Source organism: Leuresthes tenuis, unplaced genomic scaffold (assembly GCF_036924035.1).
Source record: "Leuresthes tenuis unplaced genomic scaffold, fLeuTen1.0.hap1 SCAF_19, whole genome shotgun sequence".
NCBI classification, from domain to species: domain Eukaryota; kingdom Metazoa; phylum Chordata; class Actinopteri; order Atheriniformes; family Atherinopsidae; genus Leuresthes; species Leuresthes tenuis.
This window is the reverse complement of record NW_027325373.1, coordinates 30,459,319-30,483,481: the sequence shown is the minus strand read 5'-3', so window position 1 is coordinate 30,483,481 and position 24,163 is coordinate 30,459,319. Positions and strand designations below refer to the sequence as shown.

The 24,163-nt window shown below is 41.4% G+C and overlaps 1 protein-coding gene across 1 annotated transcript in view; it reads left to right on the top strand.

The window, feature by feature from the left end:
• The window catches only part of LOC140276926 (multivesicular body subunit 12B-like), a 29,877-nt gene extending 12,945 nt beyond the window's left edge, over positions 1–16,932 (top strand). Inside the window, exons 2-10 of the mRNA XM_072371783.1 lie at positions 519–641; positions 4,340–4,447; positions 4,626–4,722; positions 4,892–5,021; positions 9,231–9,368; positions 10,685–10,779; positions 13,534–13,589; positions 13,968–14,027; positions 14,964–16,932. Of these exons, the coding sequence (XP_072227884.1) occupies positions 531–641; positions 4,340–4,447; positions 4,626–4,722; positions 4,892–5,021; positions 9,231–9,368; positions 10,685–10,779; positions 13,534–13,589; positions 13,968–14,027; positions 14,964–15,050 (882 nt within the window). The 5' untranslated portion in view covers positions 519–530 and the 3' untranslated portion in view covers positions 15,051–16,932. The remainder of the gene's footprint in view (positions 1–518; positions 642–4,339; positions 4,448–4,625; positions 4,723–4,891; positions 5,022–9,230; positions 9,369–10,684; positions 10,780–13,533; positions 13,590–13,967; positions 14,028–14,963) is intronic.
• Positions 16,933–24,163: the final 7,231 nt, after the last annotated feature.

Here is a 24,163-nt window from a genome sequence, read left to right as displayed (position 1 = left end):
CAAAGACCCGGGGTGCTCTGGAAACAGGGAGTGTGGTTCATTAACAACCCTTCGCTGGGGATGTCGTTTATCGGCCATTATTAACCACCCCAAACATAACCAGAACCACTTCAGACAGAACCAGAACAACCCCAAACAATAACGGGTGTGGTTCATAAACAACCCATAAACAACCCTCTATCACCAGGGTGTGTGGTTTATTTGACCATTATTTACTACCCCAAACACCATTATTAACTACTCCAAACACAACCAGAACAACCAAAACACAACCTGAACTCATTCGACAGAACCAGAAACACAGCCAGAACGGGTGTGGGTCACTAACAACAGCACCCCAAACACAACCAGAATCACTTTAAACAGAACACAACACAAGCACTACCACCCCAAAGCAAAGCAGCAAGGGGGCAGAAATGGGCAGTGGGGCATGCTCATATCAAAATTTCCAGAAATTTTCTAGTTATTGTTGTTATTATTATTTGTATTTTATGTTGGTTTATTAAATGTGTTTGCAGAACGCTACAAAGATGCCTGAGGTGCGGGACCTTTCTGAAGCTCTGCCAGAGATGTCTATGGACCCAATTACTGGAGTTGGAGTAGTAGCCTCCAGGAACAGGGCCCCCACTGGATATGATGTGGTAAACAGAATAAACAAGCATTGCTTAATTACTATGTTAATTACTCACAAAAAAAGGTTGATTATAAGTTCTGTTTATATGTTTATGCATTTGGCAGACGCTTTTATTCAAAGCGACTTACAAATGAGGATATAACATTACAGCTAACATCAAAGCTAATAATAAGCTACATAGAAGGAAAACCACTTGTCAGGCTCTGTCAGAGGTGACGGGGTGACAGTGTAGATAGTATAGACAGGTAGTCTATAGTGAAGACAGATAGAGGGAAGTACAGAAAGAGATACTCACCTCATCAGCGTGGCTATGGCGCGAAACTGAGCAGTTGCATTTTCAAGCTCTCCGTAACAATCGGCCAAATTTAATTATCCTGAGTTAAGAAGTGAACGCACTTCTTTATCAGTCTAAAGTTACTTGTATCTGTAATCTAAGATATGTCAACCAAACAATCTAAAACCACGACTCGAGGAAAAAGGGGCAGATGCTAGCTTGGTAACTACTGATGCGCAAGCTCCTGGAGCCGTTGGGATCTTGGAGGCAATTGCAGCCCTCAAAAACAATGTCGACTCTAAATTTGACAAAGTTCTGACTGCAATAAATGAGATCAAGTCGGACTTTAAAGACTTTTCAGCGAGATTGGAACAGGCAGAGGATCGTATTGGCGACGTAGAGGATGATATTGCTGGTGAGAAAGCCAAAATCGCGATACTGGGATAACAGGTGTCGGAGCTCACCTCCAAGCTGGATGACCTGGCTAGAAAGAAGGGCAGGATCATGTATTAAGGCCACAATGTCATGTTTTTTCCTGACATTTCCACTGAGCTACACAAGAAAAGGAAGTGCGTTGACGATGTGAAACGACGACTACGGGACCTGAAGAAAGATTACGGCATCATTTACCCCACTAAACTCAGGCTATTCTATGTAAGGAAACTGCGCATGTTTGCTGATCCTGCAGGGCTGTAGTCATTCATCAAAAACCTGGAAACCCAACAGGCTGACCATGGCTAGCTGAATAATACCGAAATTACCACTGTGAGGGACTGAACTATTCAATGGCAGTAGGCGGCGTGAACATTCTACTTGATGTGTTTTTGTTTTTTGACCTGCTACGGAAAGGTACTGTCTGTTTCATGCACGCGGTAACAATGTTTTACAATGTTACACTTGTTTTGTCACAATACGTGACGATGTGGTTTTAATCCTACGCATCAGACAGATGCACATATAGTCTATGAATATTTCGTTCACTTATTGCATTGGGCCGGTTGTGAGCAAGGTTTATTGTGTGGTTCTATTGGTGTCACTGTTGAAAGTGATTTTAAATTTGACAGGCGAATTGGCTCTGTGGCCAGGGTAAAACCTTACCTCTCTCCTAGTGACCTGGAAAAGGTGATTCATGCCTTTATTTTTTTCAAGACTAGACTATTGCAACTCGTTGTACGTGGGTTTAGACCAGCACTCTCTGCAACACCTACAGCTTGTGCAAAATGCTGCTGCTCAGCTTTTAACAGGTACAAAGAAATGGGAACATATAACCCCAGTTCTGGCCTCTCTGCACTGGCTTCCTGTCCGGTTCAGAATTGATTTTATAATCCTGATGTTTGTTTTTAAAACTTTGAATGGATTGGCCCCAGAGTATTTAGCTGATGTGATACATGTTCACAGTTAATCAGAGCTCTGAGGTATGCTAACGAACTATACCTGGATGTGCCTAAATGCAGGCTAAAAACTAAAGGCGATCAAGCTTTTGCAGTGAATGCCCCTAAGCTCTGGAATGGGTTACTGCTGCATTTCCGGTCATCAGAAACTCTGGACATTTTTTAAATCCTCTCTTAAAACTCATATTTTCTCCCAGGCTTTCAGACCTGGGTGAAACTAATGTTATCTTTGCGTGTCGATTGCAGGTCTTTGTTAAATTTATTTTTTGGATTTTATTATTTATTTATGTAAAGCACTTTGGTCAACTTAGGTTGTTATAAGGTGCTCTATAGATAAACGTGACCTTGACCATGACCTTCTCAGTTCATAACTGCTCCTCGTTGTTAGTGGACCAGTCTCGCGCATAGTTTGCTCTTAATGTTACCGGGGAGGGTATGGCATCTCGTCTGGGGAGACAGTGCTAGGATTATTTTAGGGGTTATAAATGCGTATTTTATTTGAAGCGTGGGATAATGACATGCAGTCTAATTGTTTTTAAAACAACATTACAGTTTACATCTTTCCCTGCTATTATATATGTGGGCTGGTTGAATGTGTTCATACTTGATTTTTTATTTTATTTTATATGTCTTCTAATGTAAATTTGTATATTACATCCTGGAATGTAAACTTATGTATACTTGTAGTGATTGTCCTTAATGTAGGTCTGATGAAACTGGCTAAAATGAAGCAAGTACTCAGTAGGGTTAAACAAATTAAATCATTAGTTGTACTTTTCTCCAAGAAAACCCATTTACTGTCGGATGAAGTGGTAAAGATAAAAAGGAGATGGCCAGGGCAAGTAATTTCACCCTCCTACTTATCACACACTCGTGGGGTGATGATCCTGATCCATAAATCGGTACCCTTTAAAGTTAACAACGTCATTCATCAACGGAGGAGGTTAAACTCAGATAAACTAGAATTCACTTGCTACTCTCCTCAATTTAAATCGTACTCGCGTATAGATTATTTCCTTATCTCCAACTCTATGTTCTCCTCTGTGATAGAATGTGATTACAATATATTTAATACAATACAATTTTCCCATTTTAAAAACATCTTATTTTTACTCCTCTTTCAAACCAGTTTTCTTGGTAAGTGGATAATTTGCAGCTTAATGTTATGTTAGTTTTACAATTGTGCGAATGAAGTTTTGATAACTTAAGAGAAAATCCTAAAGGTGTCATACTATGGAAAAGTCCCTCCTTCCTGTTATATTACGGTGTCTGACGTCACCAGCAACACAACTCAAGTATTTGAAGGTATTTTCTCAAGTTACGCTTTGTTTAAAAGTTTCTCATTTAACGAGCCGTTCTGATTTTCATTTCAAAATTACATAATTTGTCAAGTTCACTCCACCTCCTCCGCTAAGCCTGGACCTCTTAGCTCCGCCCACTCACATCCACCCTGCTGGACGGATGAAGCCAGCTTCTGGTGGAAATGTTCTGCTGTCAGCTGTACTGAGGAGCATGCATCTTCCATCCAGCAGCAGCCTCAGAGGATATAAGAGCCCAGTGGATAAATTATAATGGGGTTAGTAGCAGCTGACCTCACCAAAAGGGTCGAGTGTGGGTGGGGTGGAGCACTTGCTAAATCTCCACCCCCAAAACAAACTCTTTAACGGACAGCCGTAAAAAAAAAAATAAAAAAAAAAATAGGGCTTCGACAAAAAGGCACTATGCTTAAACCAACAGGTATTTTGACAAAATCCTGTGTCATACATCTCAATAGGACCTCAGAAGCTTGCTTAAATTTGTTAAAAAAAGGGCATAAGGGCACAATATGTCACCTTAAATATAAACAAACTATTGTGAGACAGCTGTGACATTAGGAATTTGGCCTGTAAAAGAAATGACACAAGTTAGAATACTATTTTGCATGGTTTCCCTCCTATCTGAATCAATGATCTGAATTGTCAACCTGACAGTGCTGTGACACACATTGTAGCCCTTATCACAGTCCCCTGCTACTTACTGCCTTAAACTCTCTACCTCCAGATATCTACAACAACAGATGGCCTGGATGCTGACCTGTGGAAAGATGGCCTTTTCAAATCCAAGGTGACCCGTTACCTCTGCTTCACCAGAGTTTTCTCCAAAGAAAATGTAAGTCAGCACGTCAGCTCTCTTACCAAAACAGTAACAATGCTGTGTACATATAAATTTTTGGATTGCTTATAGTCAGGCCACTCTGATTTTCTCCCTTTACCTGAATTTGCCCATGATACTTGTCCTTGTCATCATTGGTGCCACTCTGACCTTTCCTTTATCACTTTCTCTTTAGAGCCATTTAGGAAATGTTCTTGTGGACATGAAGCTGATTGATATAAAAGATACTTTGCCAGTGGGCTTTATTCCGATCCAGGAGACTGTTGACACTCGTAAGTCATAAGCTTGAATCAAAAGCCGATGACAGCAAAGCGAGTAAAAAATGTCCAAAAAATACACCTATTTATTTATTTATTTTTTAACTCTGAGAGATGGGTTAAAACTGTCATATTATTAGGACAACTTCTCTAACAATCTGTTTTAATGAATATCCCTCTCCAGAGGAGCAGGCCTTCAGGAAGAGGCGACTCTGCATCAAATTTATTCCAAGGGACTCGACGGAGGCAGCTATCTGTGACATCCGCATCCTGGGACGCTCCAAGCAGGCGCCTCCTCAGTATACTTTTATAGGGTGAGCAGTTTAGATTAAATGCTAACTTTTGGGTTTAGACTGAACAAATATTGGTCTGAAGAAGAAAATCTAAATAAGGACTTAGCTGTACTTTTGTGTGCAAATGTTTAGATTGTTTTTACCATAGGCCATACAATTTGCATGATAAGATGAACCTTCACACCCTTTTAAAGTAGTAGTGAATGTACAGAGAGCCTCTGTCAGAAACCTCTGTGAAGAAGAATACCATAGCTGACATATTAGGAAACTGAGGCACTTGTGTGAAGGGACTCGGTACAGGACAGATAATAGGCGGGCATGTCACACATGGGTCCTGTTGGAAAATACACAGTATATATTCAGAAACCAGCTGGTGGAGCCTGTGATTTCTGAATGTCCTCCAGGCAATGAACAGATGAGTTCAGGGCAGTAGTGCAAATGTGACTATGACTGAAGTGTTTAAGAGTGAATTAAAGATGCACTGGCTGCAATTTTCTAGGTCTATTTTGATTTTAGTATTAGTAGTAGTAGCCAGTGTACAGAAGGGGCCAGAGCCGTCTCTTCTTCCTGAGACGGCTAAGGTCCTTCAATGTCTGCAGTGACATCATGTGCATGTTTTATCACACTATCATTGCTACAATGAGAGTGCACTGTTCTATGCTGTTGTCTGCTGGGGGAGTTGCACTACAGACAAAAAGTGTAGGCGCCTGGAAAAAAGGCAGGTTCTGTAGTAGGTAGAAGACTAGACCCTCTCAGTGCTGTGGTGGAGCAACGGATGAGGAGGAAATTATATTCTGTTTTGGAGAACAATAAACATCCTCTCCACAGCATCCTGACAGGACAGAGGAGCAGCTGCAGTGAGAGGCTGCAGGACTGAGAAGTTCAGGAGGTCCTTTGTCCCCACAGCCATAAGGCTTTTTAACAGTGACCGCTGACTTTGATGTTTTTCTCAAATTTATTTATTAATTATTATTATTATTAAAACAATATGATATTAATAATCCATTTTGTACTTATATGTATTTACTGTATTTTACTGTGTGTATTATATATAGGCCGCACCGGATTATAAGCTGCAGGTGTCCACATTGTAATATGAGATATTTATACACAGAAAAATGTTACACGTGAGGATTTTTAAACTTTTAATTAAATGCGTATGGTAACATAAACAAATACGTGCTGCAAATGCTTTTTTTTTTTTTCAAACAGTGCCTGTAACACGATGGTTTTAACTTAAATACCTGTCGGTAACACACAAATACGTGGCGTAAATGCTTTTTTTCCCGAACAGTGCCTGTAACACCGATGGTTTTAACTTAAATACCTATCGGTAACACACAAATACGTGGCGTAAATGCTTTTTTTCCCGAACAGTGCCTGTAACACCGATGGTTTTAACTTAAATACCTATCGGTAACACACAAATACGTGGCGTAAATGCTTTTTTTCGATGGTATAAAAAAACAAAGAAAAAAGACAGTTGCCTACCAGGAAAAGTCATTGATCGTCTTCTTCATCTTCTTCCTGCGCATTAAAACCATCAAAGTCATCTTCTTTAGTGTCCAAATTGAACAGCCTCAGAACTTCATCACTCACTTCAGTCAGAGAGGAGTCAGATGAGGTGGTTCGGGCATCTGGTTAGGATGCCCCCTGGATGCCTTCCTGGTGAGGTGTTTCGGGCACGTCCCACTGGGAGGAGACCCTGGGGAAGACCCAGGACACTTTGGAGAGACTATGTCTCTCGGCTGGCCTGGGAACGCCTCGGGGAACACCCGGAAGAGTTGGAAGAAGTGGCTGGGGACAGGGACGTCTGGGTTTCTCTGTTAAAGCTGCTGCCCCTGCGACCCGACCCCCGGATAAGCGGCAGATGATGGATGGATGGAACATATTACTGGCAGTCCCCTATGCTCGCTAGAAGACATCGCCAGCACCCATTGTCTCAGGAGAGCTAGGACAATCACTACTGACCCCTCACACCCAGAACAGTACCTGTTCACCCTTGTGCCCTCTGGCAAGAAGTACATGTGCCTCAAAAGCAGGACCAACAGACTCAGAAACAGTTTAATTCCCTGGGCCATCAGGTCCTTGAACTTATTAAGATAGCATACACTATCTTTAAATAATTTACACAGTATGCTAAGTGTAAATTATGTAAATGTGATCTGTGAATATTTCTGTGATCGTCAAACAAGGTAAATGACTATACGCAAAGCCACAGACCGAGCAGCAGGTGTTGTGTTGTGTTTGTGCATACAAATGACGTCACGGGACTTTCGGGCCACCTTGGTATAACAACGCTTGATCTAACTGTAATAGGTCAAGCTGGATATCGTCCAAAAGTACACCAATGTGTGCATACCTAGATTAAATATGAAGTGGATACAGCTGCTATTTCTGTCAATCAATTCACATTGAATTAGCCATAATAACATAGTGAAGTATGTTTTTGAAAATCTATAATTGTCACACAACAGCGTTTGTATCTATTATGCTGTGATGGTAATCCTGAATAGCATATCAAGCCTTAATTCCTCTATAAAGTATTGTAGAGAATGACGAACATAAACTACCCTGTACACATGAAGTAGCACTCATTGGGCCTCATGCAAGAACCACTTGTACGAACGGATTTGTTCTTAAATTGTCTGTATGAATTGTCCAATTTTCTTCGTATTTTCAGTTTTCTTTCAGGTACGAACACAATTTACGAGTGATCCAGACCTGTCGTAGGAGTCACGTAGAATAGTCCACTGTTATTCGAATCAAGTTTGCTTGACTAATGGGTTGTATATTTAATTACTTTGAAGCAATCATAAATAAATATATACATTATACCCCATAATTATGCTGACATTATTCTGTTTGACTTAAATTATGCACTAATTGAAGGTTAATTTGGCTCAGTACATAACAAGGTCAATGGGAAGTGTAACCAGCGGCTGACTAGCTACTTTTGGATGCCTTAGCCTGTCAGGCTCTTGGAAGAGAGCGTGTCTTCCGAGACCGTGTAGATATCCTTGCGGAGACAGACGAATGGCTGACATCACGATTTAGATTACTAGAGCCACAACTCCAGAGAGAAACACATCGATCAAGGCCATTTCCACCACACGTCCAGGTCCCCACCACTCGTCCAGGTCCTCACCACCCTTGGATTTTTGGCCTTTCAGAGGGAGATTGGAGACAGATCAGGTGTGTCCCAGTCTTCTGTGAGTCATGCACTCCCCTTGGTCATCAAAGCTCTCATCAGTTTATCACCCATGGTACATCAAATTCCCATCCACCGCTGTCCAACCAGTACAAATTAAGAGGGACTTTCATGCCATGGCAATAGAGCAATAGACTGAACACATATATGCATCAAAGCACCCGTGCAGTTGTGGAGCACACTGGGATGAAGGCCAGGTGGATGTGTCTCGATACAGCGGGCGGGCAAACTGCTCTATAGCCCAGAGAAGATTAATTCTGATTATTCTGATTCAGATTATTCTGGCATGCTGCGTTTTGCACAATATTGCCATGAATGAGGGTCTCCCACTACCTGAACCAGCCCAGGCAGACAACATGGCAGAAGACGCCCCTCATGGACCGCTCCATCAAACAGCTGATTGCACGGCTTTAGTTGCAGTCATCGAGCACCTGGCTATGGCGTTTTTTTTTTGTTTTTTTTAAGCCATTTTCATATCAAACCATTTCTTCTTTATTTCGGTGACATTACGAACAGGTGACACAATTAACAGCACTCGTAATTGCTTCCCATTTTTACCCAAGACAGATGTTCTTTTTTGGATCTCTGAAAGCAGAACCTCAGTCTCAGAGCCTGTAAAGTTGTTCTTTTTGCACCTTGGTGCCATTCTCAAGACTCAACACTTCCTGGCACAGGAGAGAGGAAGGGTAGCCTTATATGGTATTATTTTGGGCGTGGAGTATGCAAATTTACTTTCCTCGTGCACGTGCACTTAAATACACACAGGTGGGATTCATCATTTACGCAGGTCGTGTTCGTACGAGACCTTCATACGAAAAAAGTGAGAGAAATTTAGAATAAGAATACGAAAATGTTCTTGCATGAGGCCCATTGTTTGTACACACCTATCCATTAATTTTGAATGAGTGTATGTACAGAATTTTTATTATTGGATTAGCTAGAGTAAGGTGGACATGAGCTCTTATGAATTGCCTTCTGAACTCTTTACTGCTCTTAACACTTCTAATATTTTTTGACAGAGAGCTCAACAACATGGGAATATGGTATCGCATGGGGAACGTTCCTCGTGCTCAGGACTCCACGCTTACGCCAACAACTAATAACATCCAAAATGTGAACTCCTCCATGACCCCAGTCCCAGCAGCTCCTATGCCCAAGTATGCCAAGTCTAATAATGTTTGTAACATGTCTGGTTTCTTGTCACGGTTTCATGTAGTTCATATGTATCTTGCATTTGTGCATATAGATAAACTCTCAGCTCAGCCCTTAGTCAAGAAAAGAGGATAGTCCTGGATTATCTTTCCCTCTAGAAAAGGAAACATATGTATCCTTAGATTACAGCAACTTGTGAGAACAGAAAAACAGAAATAAGAAAGCAAAGACAAATAGTATAGAATATAGTATAGTAACTCCCTAAAATTGAAATGTCCAGTTCTGACTTTCTGGTTTAGAAAGCTTGCTCAATTGAGCCTTTTTTTTTTCACTTATTCATAGATATATAGTGGGATCTAAATGTGCTCAAAACTCCTTGAGTGCTTAACTGGCAGTAATAGAACCACTAGCTGAGACAAGGCTGTGGTTGCTGGGGTAGGCTAGTGCTGAACAGGAGGTCAGCAGTCACCACAGCCAGTGAGCTTCCTCCACATAAGCAGAGCAAGTAGGCTGCACATCTGGATATTTGCAGTGTTCTTGTCTAGATGTGTACTTTTATCTGGAACAGTGCTTCTGCTGGAACTAAAGCCATTTCACAAATACACAAAAATACAAGTATCCAGATAAGTGCACTGAGAGAGACCCCCAAGTTAAACACAGTTAGGATGACTGCTGTGTGGGAGACTTTGTGAGTGTTTTCTTTACAGCAGCTTTAGAACAGCAGATGAGGCCCCTCATTGTGTAGATATGAGTACTGCATGTGTCTGAATGCACCCATACTAGCAGTGGTTAGCAGAAAGGTACACATGCAAACGTGTGCTCATTCACATAGCAACAGAAAATGCTCCAAAATATTTGCTGGGACATATGTAAAAAGTTTCACCTATGGATGTTACAGAGATTTTACAAAGGGCTTCGGTGGAAAATCTCCACAAGAAATCTGGAGGGAATGTTGTGGACATTTGTGTTCTGACATATATATTCAAGTGTTCACCTGTGTTCATCCTGAAAACAAAGCAGTGCTGGAGTTGACACTGCTTGTTCGTTGGCCTCGCCTTACACATGGTATAATGGTAATAATGATGATGATGGTAATGATAAGGACCCAGCTTTATCTTGTCCTGTCTCATCATCTCCTGCTCCTACAGTCTTAGAGCTCAGGCTTAACTCCTATTTCTTGACCAAAACAATCTTAAGGATATGATCAGCTCGATATGAACATAGCAGTTGATAGATGTTTATCTTTAATATTTTTCTTCATTGAACTAAACAGATTCACAGTATTTTTAATAAATTTGTTTATGTATTTGCTTGTTCCAAGGCATATCTCCATGACCCTACCTGCCAGCTTCAGAGGCAAGAACACCACCAGACCAGACTATGAGCACCAGAACTCCAACCTGTATGCTATCTCAGGTCAGCAATAATCTATTGTGCTTTTAACTTCCAAAATAATTTCTTGAAATGTGACACCTGTGTTCCAAAATTGTTATTAACATAACCTTAAAGTAGCTATTTTAAAGATTTCAGTGCTGGTTAATTTGTAATACTGTAATACCTGTAATATTGGCAGTAATATCAAATGTTTTTTGTTGATCATACAATTTGTGCGACAGCAAAACAGACTTAAAAAAGACAACATTTGTTTTTCTCAGTCAATGACACTCCAGCATCATTGGGGTTTTCAGAAGGAAAGGTGCAAAGAAGCATCTGAGACTGTTGGTCTGCTTCCCGGTCATAACCCTGGGTTGTCATGGTGTTGGTTTGCCAATACATTTGGTGCCGTCTCTCCTAATCAGAGCAGGTTTTTCCAAAAAAATGATCAATGTCGCCCACCTTGTTTGCTGAACAAACAATGCAGTTAAAAATGTCATCGCTGGTCAAAGTTGGCTGGGCTCCAGAGTCAACCTTAATTGAGTTAGAGAGACATTAGTACAACAGTGGTAAGAAGACAGTATCCTCAAATTAGATAAAAGATCACGTTTTTCTAGAATTGGTTACTAATACACTGGAGTGCAATTAAACTCTCACAGCATAACACTGACTTTTCAGTGTACACATGTGGAAAAGGTATTTTCAGCTACTTTCACAGGCATGTCTGAATGAAGCGTGAGGAACATTAGCATAAAAGTGACCAATGTCTGGATGACTAAATCACTTTACTAGATTTTTAACGCCATTATTGCTATTTGTCTCACATTTGCAAAGAGCTTCAAACATTAGCATTGTCGTTGCAGGAATGTCAGGTTGATGTCATGAAAAAAGCGACTCATTTGTAAGTCGCTTTGGATAAAAGCGTCTGCTAAATGCATAAACATAAACATAAAAAAGTAATGCCTCTTTCACTTTTTAAGTTATATTTTAAGGTTATTAGAAAAAATCTGGACGTGATCACGTCTTAAAATGCAGTAAATATAACCTCGAATGAACACTTGACATATTACGCTGTCATTTTCTCTTTAACAACAAGTCAACAAGTAGTATGAAAAACTAAGGGAACCCCTGATCCAGCAGCTTCAGCAGCAGCTTCAGCAGCAGTGAGTGATAAACTAAGTGAACCCCTGATCCAGCACCTTGCAGCAGCAGCTCCAGCAGCAGTGAGCTGCAGTGATGGTTTCCTGTGGGACGTTATCAGTCTCTCTCATGGTTGTGGAGGAATCTCGGCCACTCTTCTCTCCAGCGTTGCTTCAGCTCATTGAGGTTTGCAGCATTGGTTTCTGCACAGCTCTCTTAAGGTCCCACCACAGCATCTCAGTCAGGCTGAGGTCTGGACTCTGACTGGACCATTGCAACACCTTGATTCTTTTCTTTTTCACACATTCTGCTGTAGATCTGCTGCTGTGTTTGGGATCTTTGTCCTGTTGATGAGCCAGTTTCAGCCCAGCTTTAGCTGTGGGACAGATGGCCTCACATTTGACTCTAGAATACTTTGGTATCCAGAGGAGTTCATGGTGGACTCAATGACTGCAAGGTGCCCAGGTCCTGTGGCTGCAGAACAAGCCCAGATCATCAGCCCTCCACCACCGTGCTTGACAGCTGGTATGAGGTGTTTGTGCTGATATGCTGTGTTTGGTTTCCTCCAAACGTGCTGCTGTGCATTAGGACCAAACATCTCCACTTTGCTCTGGTCTGTCCAAAGGACATTGATCCAGAAGTCTTGAGCTTTGTTCAGATGCAGCTTTGCAGACCTAAGCTGTGCTGCCATGTTCTTTTTAGAGAGAAGAGGCTTTCTCCTGCAGCCCTTCCAAACAAGCCATCCTTGTTCAGTCTTTTTCTAACTGTGCTGTCATGAACTTTAACCTTTAACATGCTAACTGAGGCCCGTAGAGTCTGAGATGTAGCTCTGGGCTTTTTCACCTTGGGGTGAACTTGCTGGGACGTCCACTCCTGGGAAGATTGACAGCTGTCCTGAATGTTTTCCACTTGTGAATAATCTTTCTCTCTGTAGAATGATGGACTCCAGATAGTTTGGAAATGGCCTTATAACCCCTCTCAGATTGATGGGCAGCAACAATTGCTTCTTTAAGATCATTGCTGATGTCTTTCCTCATTACCCTCATTACCCAGTACCCATTTCAACTATCCTAATAGAGCCACTTCCTGTTGACGTCTTCACCACCAACAACAACAAACTCAGGCATTTGACAACAACAATAATATCGACTCCTTCGACTTCCGGCTGACGATCGCGGGAAAAAATCTGGAGCATGCGCAGAACGCTCGATCCGATCCACGGTCGTCTACAGGCACGTTCAGTGCACGTTTGGATCGAGTTATCCCGGGGTCTTAATTCGATCGCAAGTAACCCGATCCGATTCGATTTCTTGTCAGATTAAGGTGTCTACATGAACTGAGTAACTCAATCTTATTGTAATTTAGCCATTAATCCGATCCGATTAATGGTACTCATGTAGTCGCACTGAGTGAAATATGTCATGTGTTCTCGATCATCAAAGGCTGATTATATTTATGTTATGTCCTGGTACTAAAACCTTGATATATATTCATATAACTGTGGCATCTAAAAATCATCATTATACCATCTAATATTAGTTTGATTAAATATTTTCTTTGTATTTTTTTTATTGTAACCATACATTTGTTTTTTACTGCTTTGTTCTTTCTGCAAAGACACGTTCATGTGACATTTCTTTGAACTGTCTCCTTCAGCAATGGATGGAGTGCCGTTTATGATCTCTGAGAAGTTTTCCTGTGCCTCTTCTGATGTAAGTTGCTGGAATATAGATTTACATTTTCTTGGTGGCAAGAACAAGTTTTAATAGGTGACATTCAGTCCTCATCTAACAATGTTTTTAGGGTGCATTTACACCATTGCAAGTTTACATTTCTCCTGCTTCCCAAAATGATGGCAACAACAGAGTAATTCAACACATCTAGTGTCCCCCGCTAACATTTTCATATGGTTTTGTATTCTAAATATAGTTTTATCAGTATGAAATGAATGTACAAGTTGTCATGTGTAACTGCCGACACCAGTGCTGAAATTGTTTGTTCGTAGTATTAGGTTCAAATGGAAGATTTATACTGTAAAGACCTGAGATTGAACTTGTTCTCATGACGTGACATCTATGCTCTATGTGCAGCTGCAGCAGGTGGATCTGATGGGCATTACAATCAAGTCGCTGGCTGAAATTGAGAAAGAGGTGAGTGAACAAATGTGAGACTTAACATCAGTTCTGTAAAGATTCTAGAATCTTTACAGAAAGTGTTCCTAAAATCCATCATTCCCATCAGTTGTGACATTGTGATTGCTAATATGTGGAAACATAGCCAGTTCTTGCAGTCAGTTGTAAATAACGCAGTGATTTTTTTCCAAACTATATTATTTTAGTGGTAAAATATAAAGTTGGAATCTCAGTAATAATCCCTCAGATTCCATGGATGTGGGTTTAACACTATAACTAACTAGCCAACAATAAGGGATTGCCTTTTTTACATGTTGACTAATGTTTCGGGGTGTATTTCTTAAAAAACTTATTAAACAACAGATTACACGAGATCAGCTGCAGGTGACAAATGACTACTAAACAGTGAAGGTTTTCCTGGAATAACATATTCTTTCCACCAGGGGTCACAGTCTATATAAACATCTGTAGGCGCATTCCCACTGTTGGAACCTTTTGCAGTTCCTATAACCTATAAGGAATAGGCACCTTTTTTTTCGCACATTCTGCCGTACAGGAACTAGGGACCACGGCCCTCAGTTCCTGATTAATATCACCGTCATGCAGACCATGAACACGGTGGCCTCCTCGCTCTCCATGTTAGCTTCTTGGTGGTGTTGTTTTCTTCTCTCCTTACTTTTCACGGGTTTTGTTGTTGAGTGTGGTGCTAAAGTAACACGTCTGTCGCAGACTCATGTGCAAATGCAAAATGAAACAGTTCCCCTGGAGAAGGGCAGTTCTTAGAACGAAATTCGAGGTGGACAGTTCTTAGAACGTCTCTGTCCGAATGCGGCTATAGTTCAGAGTTACTGGCTTTTTCGCAGTTACTCAATAAAAGTTTTATTCAGTAAAGGATGGATTGCCTACTGGCAGACCATAATACAACTTAATAATGTTTTACTTTCCCATTATCAGTATGATTACAGTTTCCGAACTGAGCACAGTGCAGCAGCCCGGCTCCCTCCCAGTCCAACACGGACCTCCCTGAGCTCCGAGGCCTGAGCTTCCCCTTCTCAACAGCACTCTTCCCAGTGGACACCTGTATACAGCTACTGAGAACCTGCCATTGATAAACAGCGACTCCCCTTCTCACCACAACAACCTTACAGTGGAGCAGCATGCTGTTTAAATGAAAAGTACATTGAAAACGCTGGAACTCGGTGGGTAAACTTTTAACCATGGCATACAATATTAAGGGTGGAATTGTAGGACAAAAAAGTTCAGTTTAGTTTTTGTTGAAAGAAATATAGAGGAATCTCACTCACTATACATTTCTCATTTTGAAATCATCAGCTTAGCTCCCTTCTACTACAAATAAATCTGCCACAAGGTAAAAGCTACAAGGGGAAGTCATTCTGTTGCAGGGCATTTGCTCTTTGAAATAAACATAATGTCATATTCTTGCTCCTTGTGACATACCTGCTGCTCTGGATTGAGTTAAAACAGCAGGAGGGCAGTTCATGCACTATCATTTCAAAAAGAAAGTATGGCATTCTGGATTCTGTTGTTAAGCTTGTTATTGTCTTATTTGGGAATGAATCCATTGTTCTCTTAATGTTATTATAGTATACTGGTGTGACTGTAAGGGAACTTTGTGTTTGGGAATTTCAGTGTGCTTCCTGTTTGCCTCAGATCTTCTGTTAACCACTACTTCACTTAGTTTGTTGATGAGCCAGCAGCCTTTATATGGAACCACTGTTACTGCTCAGCGGTGTAAACATGGGTGACACTGCTGCACTACACTTACCACTGTTGTAATATTTGTCAACCACAGCTAAAATAGATTGGTATGAGTATAGAGATTTGGTACTGATACCACACCAATACATTATCTTTTTCAATACCTCACTTTACATAACTATGAATAGAAACATTTAAGAGTTTTATTTTCAGCACACCTCAGTCCCATTTTTACATGACCAGATGTGTTGTTTTAACTTCCCTTTTGTGTATAATCTTAATTAGGAGGATATCGGAGCACATGCATTTGAGTACAGAGGTTACAGGTGGGAAAACCCACCTACAGTGTGTCCATCCTGTTCAGCTTGGTTCATTGCTGCTCTTTAACATGGGTTTTTAGCTTCAGTTTTAAAAGTCTGTCTTATTCAATTCTTTTTTTTTTTTTTTAAAACATAACTCATTCAGAACACTACCAACACAGAATGATCTGAGTTCATGTCTAATAAGCTTGTAGGAATTTTCACACTATTAAGGAATCAGACCACTCCAGCTGAGCAATATATGTTGATCTCCAGCTAAGTCTGCGTTTGGATGCCTTTTCCTTCTTGTTTATACAAAGATGTCACCTAGGATTTTGATAAAGACTGTGGCAAATGTATAATTTCTTATATCACCCAAATATTTCATAAGTATGTTACAGTTTGTTGGCATTCTGCAATATTTCAGCTCATTAACACATGGATTACTCCTTTTGCTTGAAGTTGGTGTTTGTCTAATTTATTAGTTTATTCAGTATTGTGACCACATTGTCTGAAAGGCTTCGTTTTGTTTTCAGTAATGTATATTATTGAATTGTTAAATGCACTGCTGACACGATTAACTGGGTGAAATGATCAAAGTGAGTTTGTCTGCTTGCTCTTTGTTAAACTAAACGTGTATCGATTCTTAGCTGTAGTGTTCACTTCCAGACAATTTAGCTGAAACGTTGAATAGCTTACTAATAACAAATAATCCTGTTTAACTGTATCTGTTAGTTTGCATGTATGGTAACATGAGTTGTCAGAGGTTTCAAGACATTATTTTTGTAGGTCAATGAACAAAAGTCTCAGATTTCAGTTCATGAATAGGTTTTATTGTCTATGAATAAAACGGCATCAGTGGAATTTTTTATTATGAGGAAGTTATATTAAACTGATTAAATGAATACCATGATCTAAAGTTTTTTTTTTTTCTTTGCAGATGATGATTGTCATTGTTATTATCACTCAGTTTTAACTTTGATTATTTTTTAAATACAGATAACTCCGTATTGTCCTACAACTGCAATAGTAAGCTTTTGCATTGAATTGGGTGGTATTGCAAGTGGTATTTAAGTCATAAAACATTCACAGTGTGGCGGCCCATGCAACAGGTGAAGCTGTTGTGGTGAAATATACTGTGGTGTAAGCCGATCAAATCCCCCAAACTGGTGGGCTTTTGTGTTAATGTGTTACATAATAAAACCTACTTTTTTTTTTTCTTTCTTAAACTGTTGACTGTTATGCAATTTAAAGTCGCTATATTTTAATTTCGGCTAACCTAATATATTTTGTTGTAGTAACCTGCAGTTTAGATTTTTGGAATGGATTATACATTATATTGCCAATAGTATTCACTCATCTCTGAATCCATAGGGTTTAGTATGACGTCGGCACACACTTTGCAGCTATAACAGCTTCGACTCTTCTGGCCAAGCTTTCCACAAGGTTTAGGAGTGTTTGTGGGAGTTTTTGACCATTTTTCCAGAAGCTCATTTGTGAGATCAGACACTGATGTTGGACAGAAGGCCTGGCTCTCTCTCTCTGCTCTAATTCAGCCCAAAGGTGTTCTATCGGGTTGAGGTCAGGACTCTGTGCAGGACAGTCAGGTTCTTCCGCACCAAACCTGCTCATCCATGTCTTCATGGACCTTGCTTTGTACACTGGTGCGCAGTCATGTGGAACAGGAAGGGGGCATCCCCAAACTGTTTCCACAGAGTTGGGAGCATGAAATGATCCAAAATCTCTTGGTTTGCTGAAGCATTCAGAGTTCCTTTCACTGGAACTAAGGGGCCAAGCCCACCTCCTGAAGAACAACCCCACACCATAATCCCCCTCCACCAAACTTTATACTTGGCACAATGCAGTCATGTGGGTGACCTCTGCTCACTATGCGCCTCAGCATCAGCTGACCCCGCTCTGTCATTTTACGCAGCCTGCCACTTCATGGCTGAGTTGCTGTTGTTCCCAATCGCTTCCACTTTGTTATACCACTGACAGCTGACTGTGGAATATTTTTCACGACTGGACTTGTTGCACAGGTGGCATCCTGTCACAGCACCACGCTGGGATTCACTGAGCTCCTGAGAGCGACCCATTCTTTGTTTGTAGAAGCTGTGAATACTTTTGGCAATATAGTGTATGTAAGGAAAAAAAGATAAAAAGAAAAATTGGTTAAATAAATTGCTACAAACCTCGTCTTCTTTACGCATATTTAATCCGTTTCAATAGAGATGCTTACACGTGTGTTCAGCTTTTGATATATATACCTTTAGAAGTCACATAATTAGATAAATAAGGTCCATGTGTGTGCAGTCCAAGTGTCACATGAACTCAGTATATATACACCCCTTTTGAAAGGCCGCAGATTCTTTAACAATACCAGTGAAGAAGAACCACCAAGCAAACAAAATCATGAAGACAAAGGAGCTCTTCAAACAGGTCAGTGACAAAGCTGTAGAAAAGACCAAATCAGGGTTGCGTAATAAAAAAAATACCGGGAAATCTAAATCCATCATCACAAAATTTAAAGAATATGGCACCATAATAAACCTGCGTGGTGAGGCTTGTCCACCAAAATCACAGACCAGGCAAGGAAGAAACCAAAGGTAACTCGGAAGGAGCTGGAAAGTGGCACAAAGGAGACTGGTGTATCTGTCCATAGCACCACTATAAGCTGCATACACCCCAGGATGGGAATTACAGAAGAGATGCTAGAGAAAAAAAAGCCATTGCTTATCGTAAAGTTCCTCAGAAATATGAAGCAATAAGATGTTAATAACAAGATCCTTTGGTCAGAAGATATTACTGGATTGCTACTATTACCATTGTTGTTTTTATCTTATGACCTGTATTTAGTTTTGATTTGTTGCACGTTGAAATGACACCATCCCTACAGTAAAGCATGGTGGTAGCAGCTTACTGCAGTGGGGATGTTTTTAATCACCAGAGACTGGGAAAATGGTCAAAATTTATAGAGGGATGGATGGTTCCAAATACAGGGAAAATTCCAGTAAAACCTTTTGTAGTCTTTTAGAGATCTGAAACTGAGACAAAGGTTTACCTTGCAGCCAGACAATGACCTCCAAATCTTACCAATAAGAGTATGACTGTGATTTAAGGAATCTGAAACCCGACCTAAAGACCTAAAGCTGTAAACCATCAAAACTCATCCTGAAAGAGCTGAAGGAGTAGGATGGACAAAAATCCCAGTGGCCTGAAGCTCTTAGACACTTCAATTAAATTCAGTTTTATTCATATAGCTCCAAATCACAACAAATGTCATCTCAAGGTACTTCAATAATACAGTCCAGTTCGAGTCCAATTCATTGTTATCATAATCCATCTGTCCATCCATTTTCTATACCCACTTAATCTGTCAGTCAGGTCACAGGGGGGTGGGAGCCTATCCCAGCGGTCATCAGGCAAGAGGCGGGATACACCCTGGACAGGTCACCAATCCATCACAGGACCACACAGAGACAAACAAAACACACAACGCTCACACTCCCTCCTAAGGATTCAGCCACCCTACCAGTCACCAATTAACCTGACATGAGTGTTTTTAGACGGTGGGAGGAAGCCGGAGTGCCCAGAGAGAACCCACGCATACACAGGGAGAACATGCAAACTCCACACAGAAAGGCCCCAGGTGGCAGTTGAACCTGGAACCCTCTGCTGTGAGGCGACGGTGCTAACCACACCCCCACTGTGCAGCCCTAAAAAATGAATCCAATTCATACATATAGAGCCACTTCAAAAACAATATCCTAGCTAAGGAAACCAACAGATTGCACAGAAACTTGGGAACGACTCCCTTTTAACAGGAAGAAACCTCTGGCAGAACCAGACTCAGGAAGGGTGGCCATCCGCCTCGACCAGCTGGGGTTTGAGAAGACAGAAAAGAGGGAAAAGAGGGGGGGAAACACCATAATACCATTCAAAGGATACCTGTTGGAACAGGGAAACAAGTTAAAAACCACAATAATGTCACATGTACATAAAATCATTTGAGAATTTAAACAGGGGGAAAAAGAGAGCAAAGTGAGGAAAGGTGTGACAGATGAGGTCCCTCAGCAGTCTAAGCCTATAGCAGCTTAACTATGGGATGTTTCAGGATTACCTGAGCCATCCCTAACTATAAGCTTTATCAAAAAGGAAAGTTTTAAGCCTAATCTTAAAAGTGGAAAGGGTGTCTGCTTCCCGGACATTTACTGGCAGCTTATTCCACAAGAGAGGGGCCTGATAACTGAAGGCTCTACCTCCCATTCTACTTTTAGAAACTCTGGGAACAACAAGTAAACCTGCAGTTTGGGAGCGAAGTACTCTGTTAGAAAAATATCTTACAATGAGATCTTTAAGATATGATGGAGCTCGGTCATTAAGAGCTTTATATGTGAGGAGAAGAATCTTAAATTCTATTCTGAATTTAACATGGAGCCAATGAAGAGAAGCTAGAACTGGAGAAACACGATCTCTCCTGTTAGATCTCATCAGAACACTGGCTGCAGCATTTTGAATCAGCTGGAGGCCTCCACGTCTCCTGCTGTACTGGCCTGTCTCCTGGTACCTACTCTACTCTGGACACTGTGCTGAGAGACACAGCAAACCTTCTCGCCACAGCTGCCATTGATGTGCCATCCTGGATAAGCTGCACTACCTGAGCAACTTCTGTGGGCTGTAGACACCGCCTCATGCTACCTCTCGGGGTGAGAGCACTGACAAAATGCAAAGGTTGATTTCACAGAAGTGTGATTGACTTGGAGCTATGTAACTCTGTTGTTTTTGAGCAGTGTATTTGAACTCAAAAATTGTTTAAGGCCTTTAACATTAACATTAGGTAACATTACCATAAGGAAATGTTAAAGGTCATCCACTGCTCACAGTGCATAGGAGCGAAAAACCCACTGAATGCTACATTTGTAACTCATGTTCTTATCCACGGGAAAATTCTCCTATAGCCCCATCCCCACTTGGCAACTGACCACTTAATTACCTTTTCGTAGCCTAAGGTCACTCTCTGAACAGCTGATTCACACGAATGGCAATGGACATATTTATGTAACTGTTACTGGCTCAGCAAAGTCTCCCAGCCAATAGATTCTTGCTGAATCTGTTTGTGTTAACATTGGAAACTGTACAAAGGGTGCATACGCACAAAAACGTGGCATATGCTCTTTTTCACGGCAAAGTTCAGATGTATCAAGAGTGAAATGTCCGTGGAAATGTACGGTGCCTCATGCCAACTTCATGGCTGGCATACGCTGTCAAAACAGTGTGGCGTGATGGTGGTGAGAGAGAACCCGGATGCAGATATATAAAAAAAAAAACTGTAACAAAAGGCGCGGCAGAGCCAGCATTCAAAAACCCTACTAAAACAAAACCTGACAAAAACCTGACATGAACTATGGCTGTGACTATGATTATGGACAAGGACAAACCTGATAACCAACTTGACTTTAGCATGGATGGCGGTGTCTTGGCATGAGTGAGGGTGGCTAGGCAAGAGTGAGGCAAGAGTGAGATCTGACAAGGAACATGAACCAACTGGGAGACTAAATACTGAGGAGGGTGATTTGGGAGTGAAGGCAGCTGAGGAAAGAAACACAGGTGAAGTGAGTGAAGCTGATGGTAGGGCAGAAGAAAGACTGAGACAAAACACAAGACTCTGAACATGACAGAAACAAACATGACAAAACCATAAGACATGACATACGCACTTTTCTACAGCTGTTGATTCTTTGGTGACACTTAGAGGTGATGTTGGGAATTTTTAACAATTTTTCCTCAGACTGAGTGATGTGTGCATTTGAGACACATGAACAATTGACACTGATGAACAATTAACACACCCATATGTCTGCAATTACACGAATGGATATAAAAGCATGTGTAAAGTGGTGCAATGCATACCATTAAAAACAATGGCTGCTTTAGCGGTATTGGAAGACTTTGCAAATGGTGTAATTCGAGGAGAGCGTGTGTTCAGAGACTGAGAAGATTTGCTGGCACATGAAGACAACTGGCACATCAGCCGTTTTGAGGGCAATCCTCCTGGAACTGCGCACAGAGCTGCGGCCGGTGTTGGAGCGCAACACAGTGAGGAGCCATGTGCTGCTGGTGCCACAGGTGACGTGCACACTGGTGTTTAAGCAACCGGGGCATTCCAGAGGGAGCTGGCCAACTGATTGGGACTGCACCAGTCCATGAGCCAGCTGTTTGGGACGGAATTATCTGCATTTTAGCAGGTATATCAAATTCCCACAATGCACAAAACAGGCCAACATTAAAGCACAATTTGAAGCAGAGCCGGTTTTCCCAATGTAATCGGAGCTATCAACTGCACACACATTGCTATAAAAGCGCCACATGATGAATTTGTATATCAACAGGAAACATTTTCATTCCATCAATGTCCAGATCATAACTTCAGTAAAGTTGGAAAGATATTCACAGATTCGGACTTCAAGGACCAATAAGTCTGGAGCCAAAGGTTATCAAAACACAAATGATGCCTCTGTCCCACCGTAATAGCATAGACTAGGAGCTACAAGGACCAGAATCCCGATTTATACAAAAATAAGCCATCCTGCGAGCTGGACGGATAATATTGATCTGTATGCGCAGCAGGCAGCCGTGTGAGTGCGCAGGAACCATCAGCAAATTGCAACACAAGAGCAAGACGCTGTAAACAAAAATCAATTGTTCTCCGCAGTTGTACAGAATAGAGACACTAAAATCACTCCACACGTCAGCGTTCTTCTCGTGACCATACTACAATAGCTGTTATGGAGACAACAGGTTCTGCATAATTTTGGTAATTTTTTACAATTCTGATTAATCAATAAAAACTTCTATAGTAATCAATAGCTTCATTGTTATAAAGTACAGACACTCCAAACTCACTCCACACATCAGCAGTATCCTCCTGGTCATACTACAACAGCTGTTTTGGACAAAAAAACAAAAACGTTTTTGTGGTTACCGCATTACCATTCATCACACATCAATGGTCTCCTCATAGTCCAAATAATAATTCTGATAAAAACAGATTTTGAATAATTTTAACCAATGTGGTCATTCATTGCAATAGGGGCTGTCAGCTCAATGATTCCATTTCATTTTTTTGTATCTGTCTTGATTTATCATTGGCTGACATTTGTCTTTTTTTAGTTTTTTTTTAATTAGGCTATTATTATTATGAGTGGATGTTAGAGAGAGATTGAAAAAGAGAGAAATGCAAATAATAAACAGGACAGGCTACATATCCAAGAGACTTCATAGCATTGTCCGGATATGATGATCAGTTTGTCACTATGGTCATTAGATTAGATTAGATTAGATTAAACTTTATTGTCATTGCACAAAGTACAGGTACTGAGACAACAAAATGCAGTTGGCATCCAACCAGAAGTGCAAAACAGCAGTAAAAGTGGTTAAAGTGCAGAGTATGGGCGTATGTAAAGTGAATTCAGTGAATAAAGTGAATAAATGCAATACAGTAGGTTCAGTGGCTGAAGGGGGAGGGAGGGCGGCAGAAGGGAGGGGCAGGGGGGCAAAGGGGGGTTTGCGTGGTTGTCCACAGTCACTATGTGTGTGTGTGTGGTGGGGGGGGACCTGAGGTTGAGAGTTTAGCAGGGTGACCGCTGCAGGGAGGAAGCTGTTCCTGAACCTGCTAGTCCGGGAACGGAGCACCCCGTAGCACCTCCCGGAGGGGAGGAGGTCAAACAGTCTGTGGCTGGGGTGAGAGCTGTCCTTGACGATACTGCGCGCCCTCCGCAAGCACCTCTTGCTCTGGACAGTCTTAATGGAGGGGAGTGGGGAACCTGTGATGCGTTGGGCGGTTTTCACCACCCTCTGGAGTGACTTCCGTTCTGCAACAGAGCAGCTGCCATACCATACTGAGATACAGTTGGTGAGGATGCTCTCGATGGTGCAGTGGTAGAAGTTCACCAGGATCTAAGGAGAAAGATGGGCCTTCTTCAGCCTCCTCAGGAAGAAGAGGCGCTGGTGTGCCTTCTTGACCAGGGTTGAGGTGTTGAGAGACCAAGAGAGATCCTCGGAGATGTGGACCCCCAGGAACTTGAAGCTGGTGACACGCTCAACCTCCGTCCCGTCGATAATGATGGGGGTGGGTGT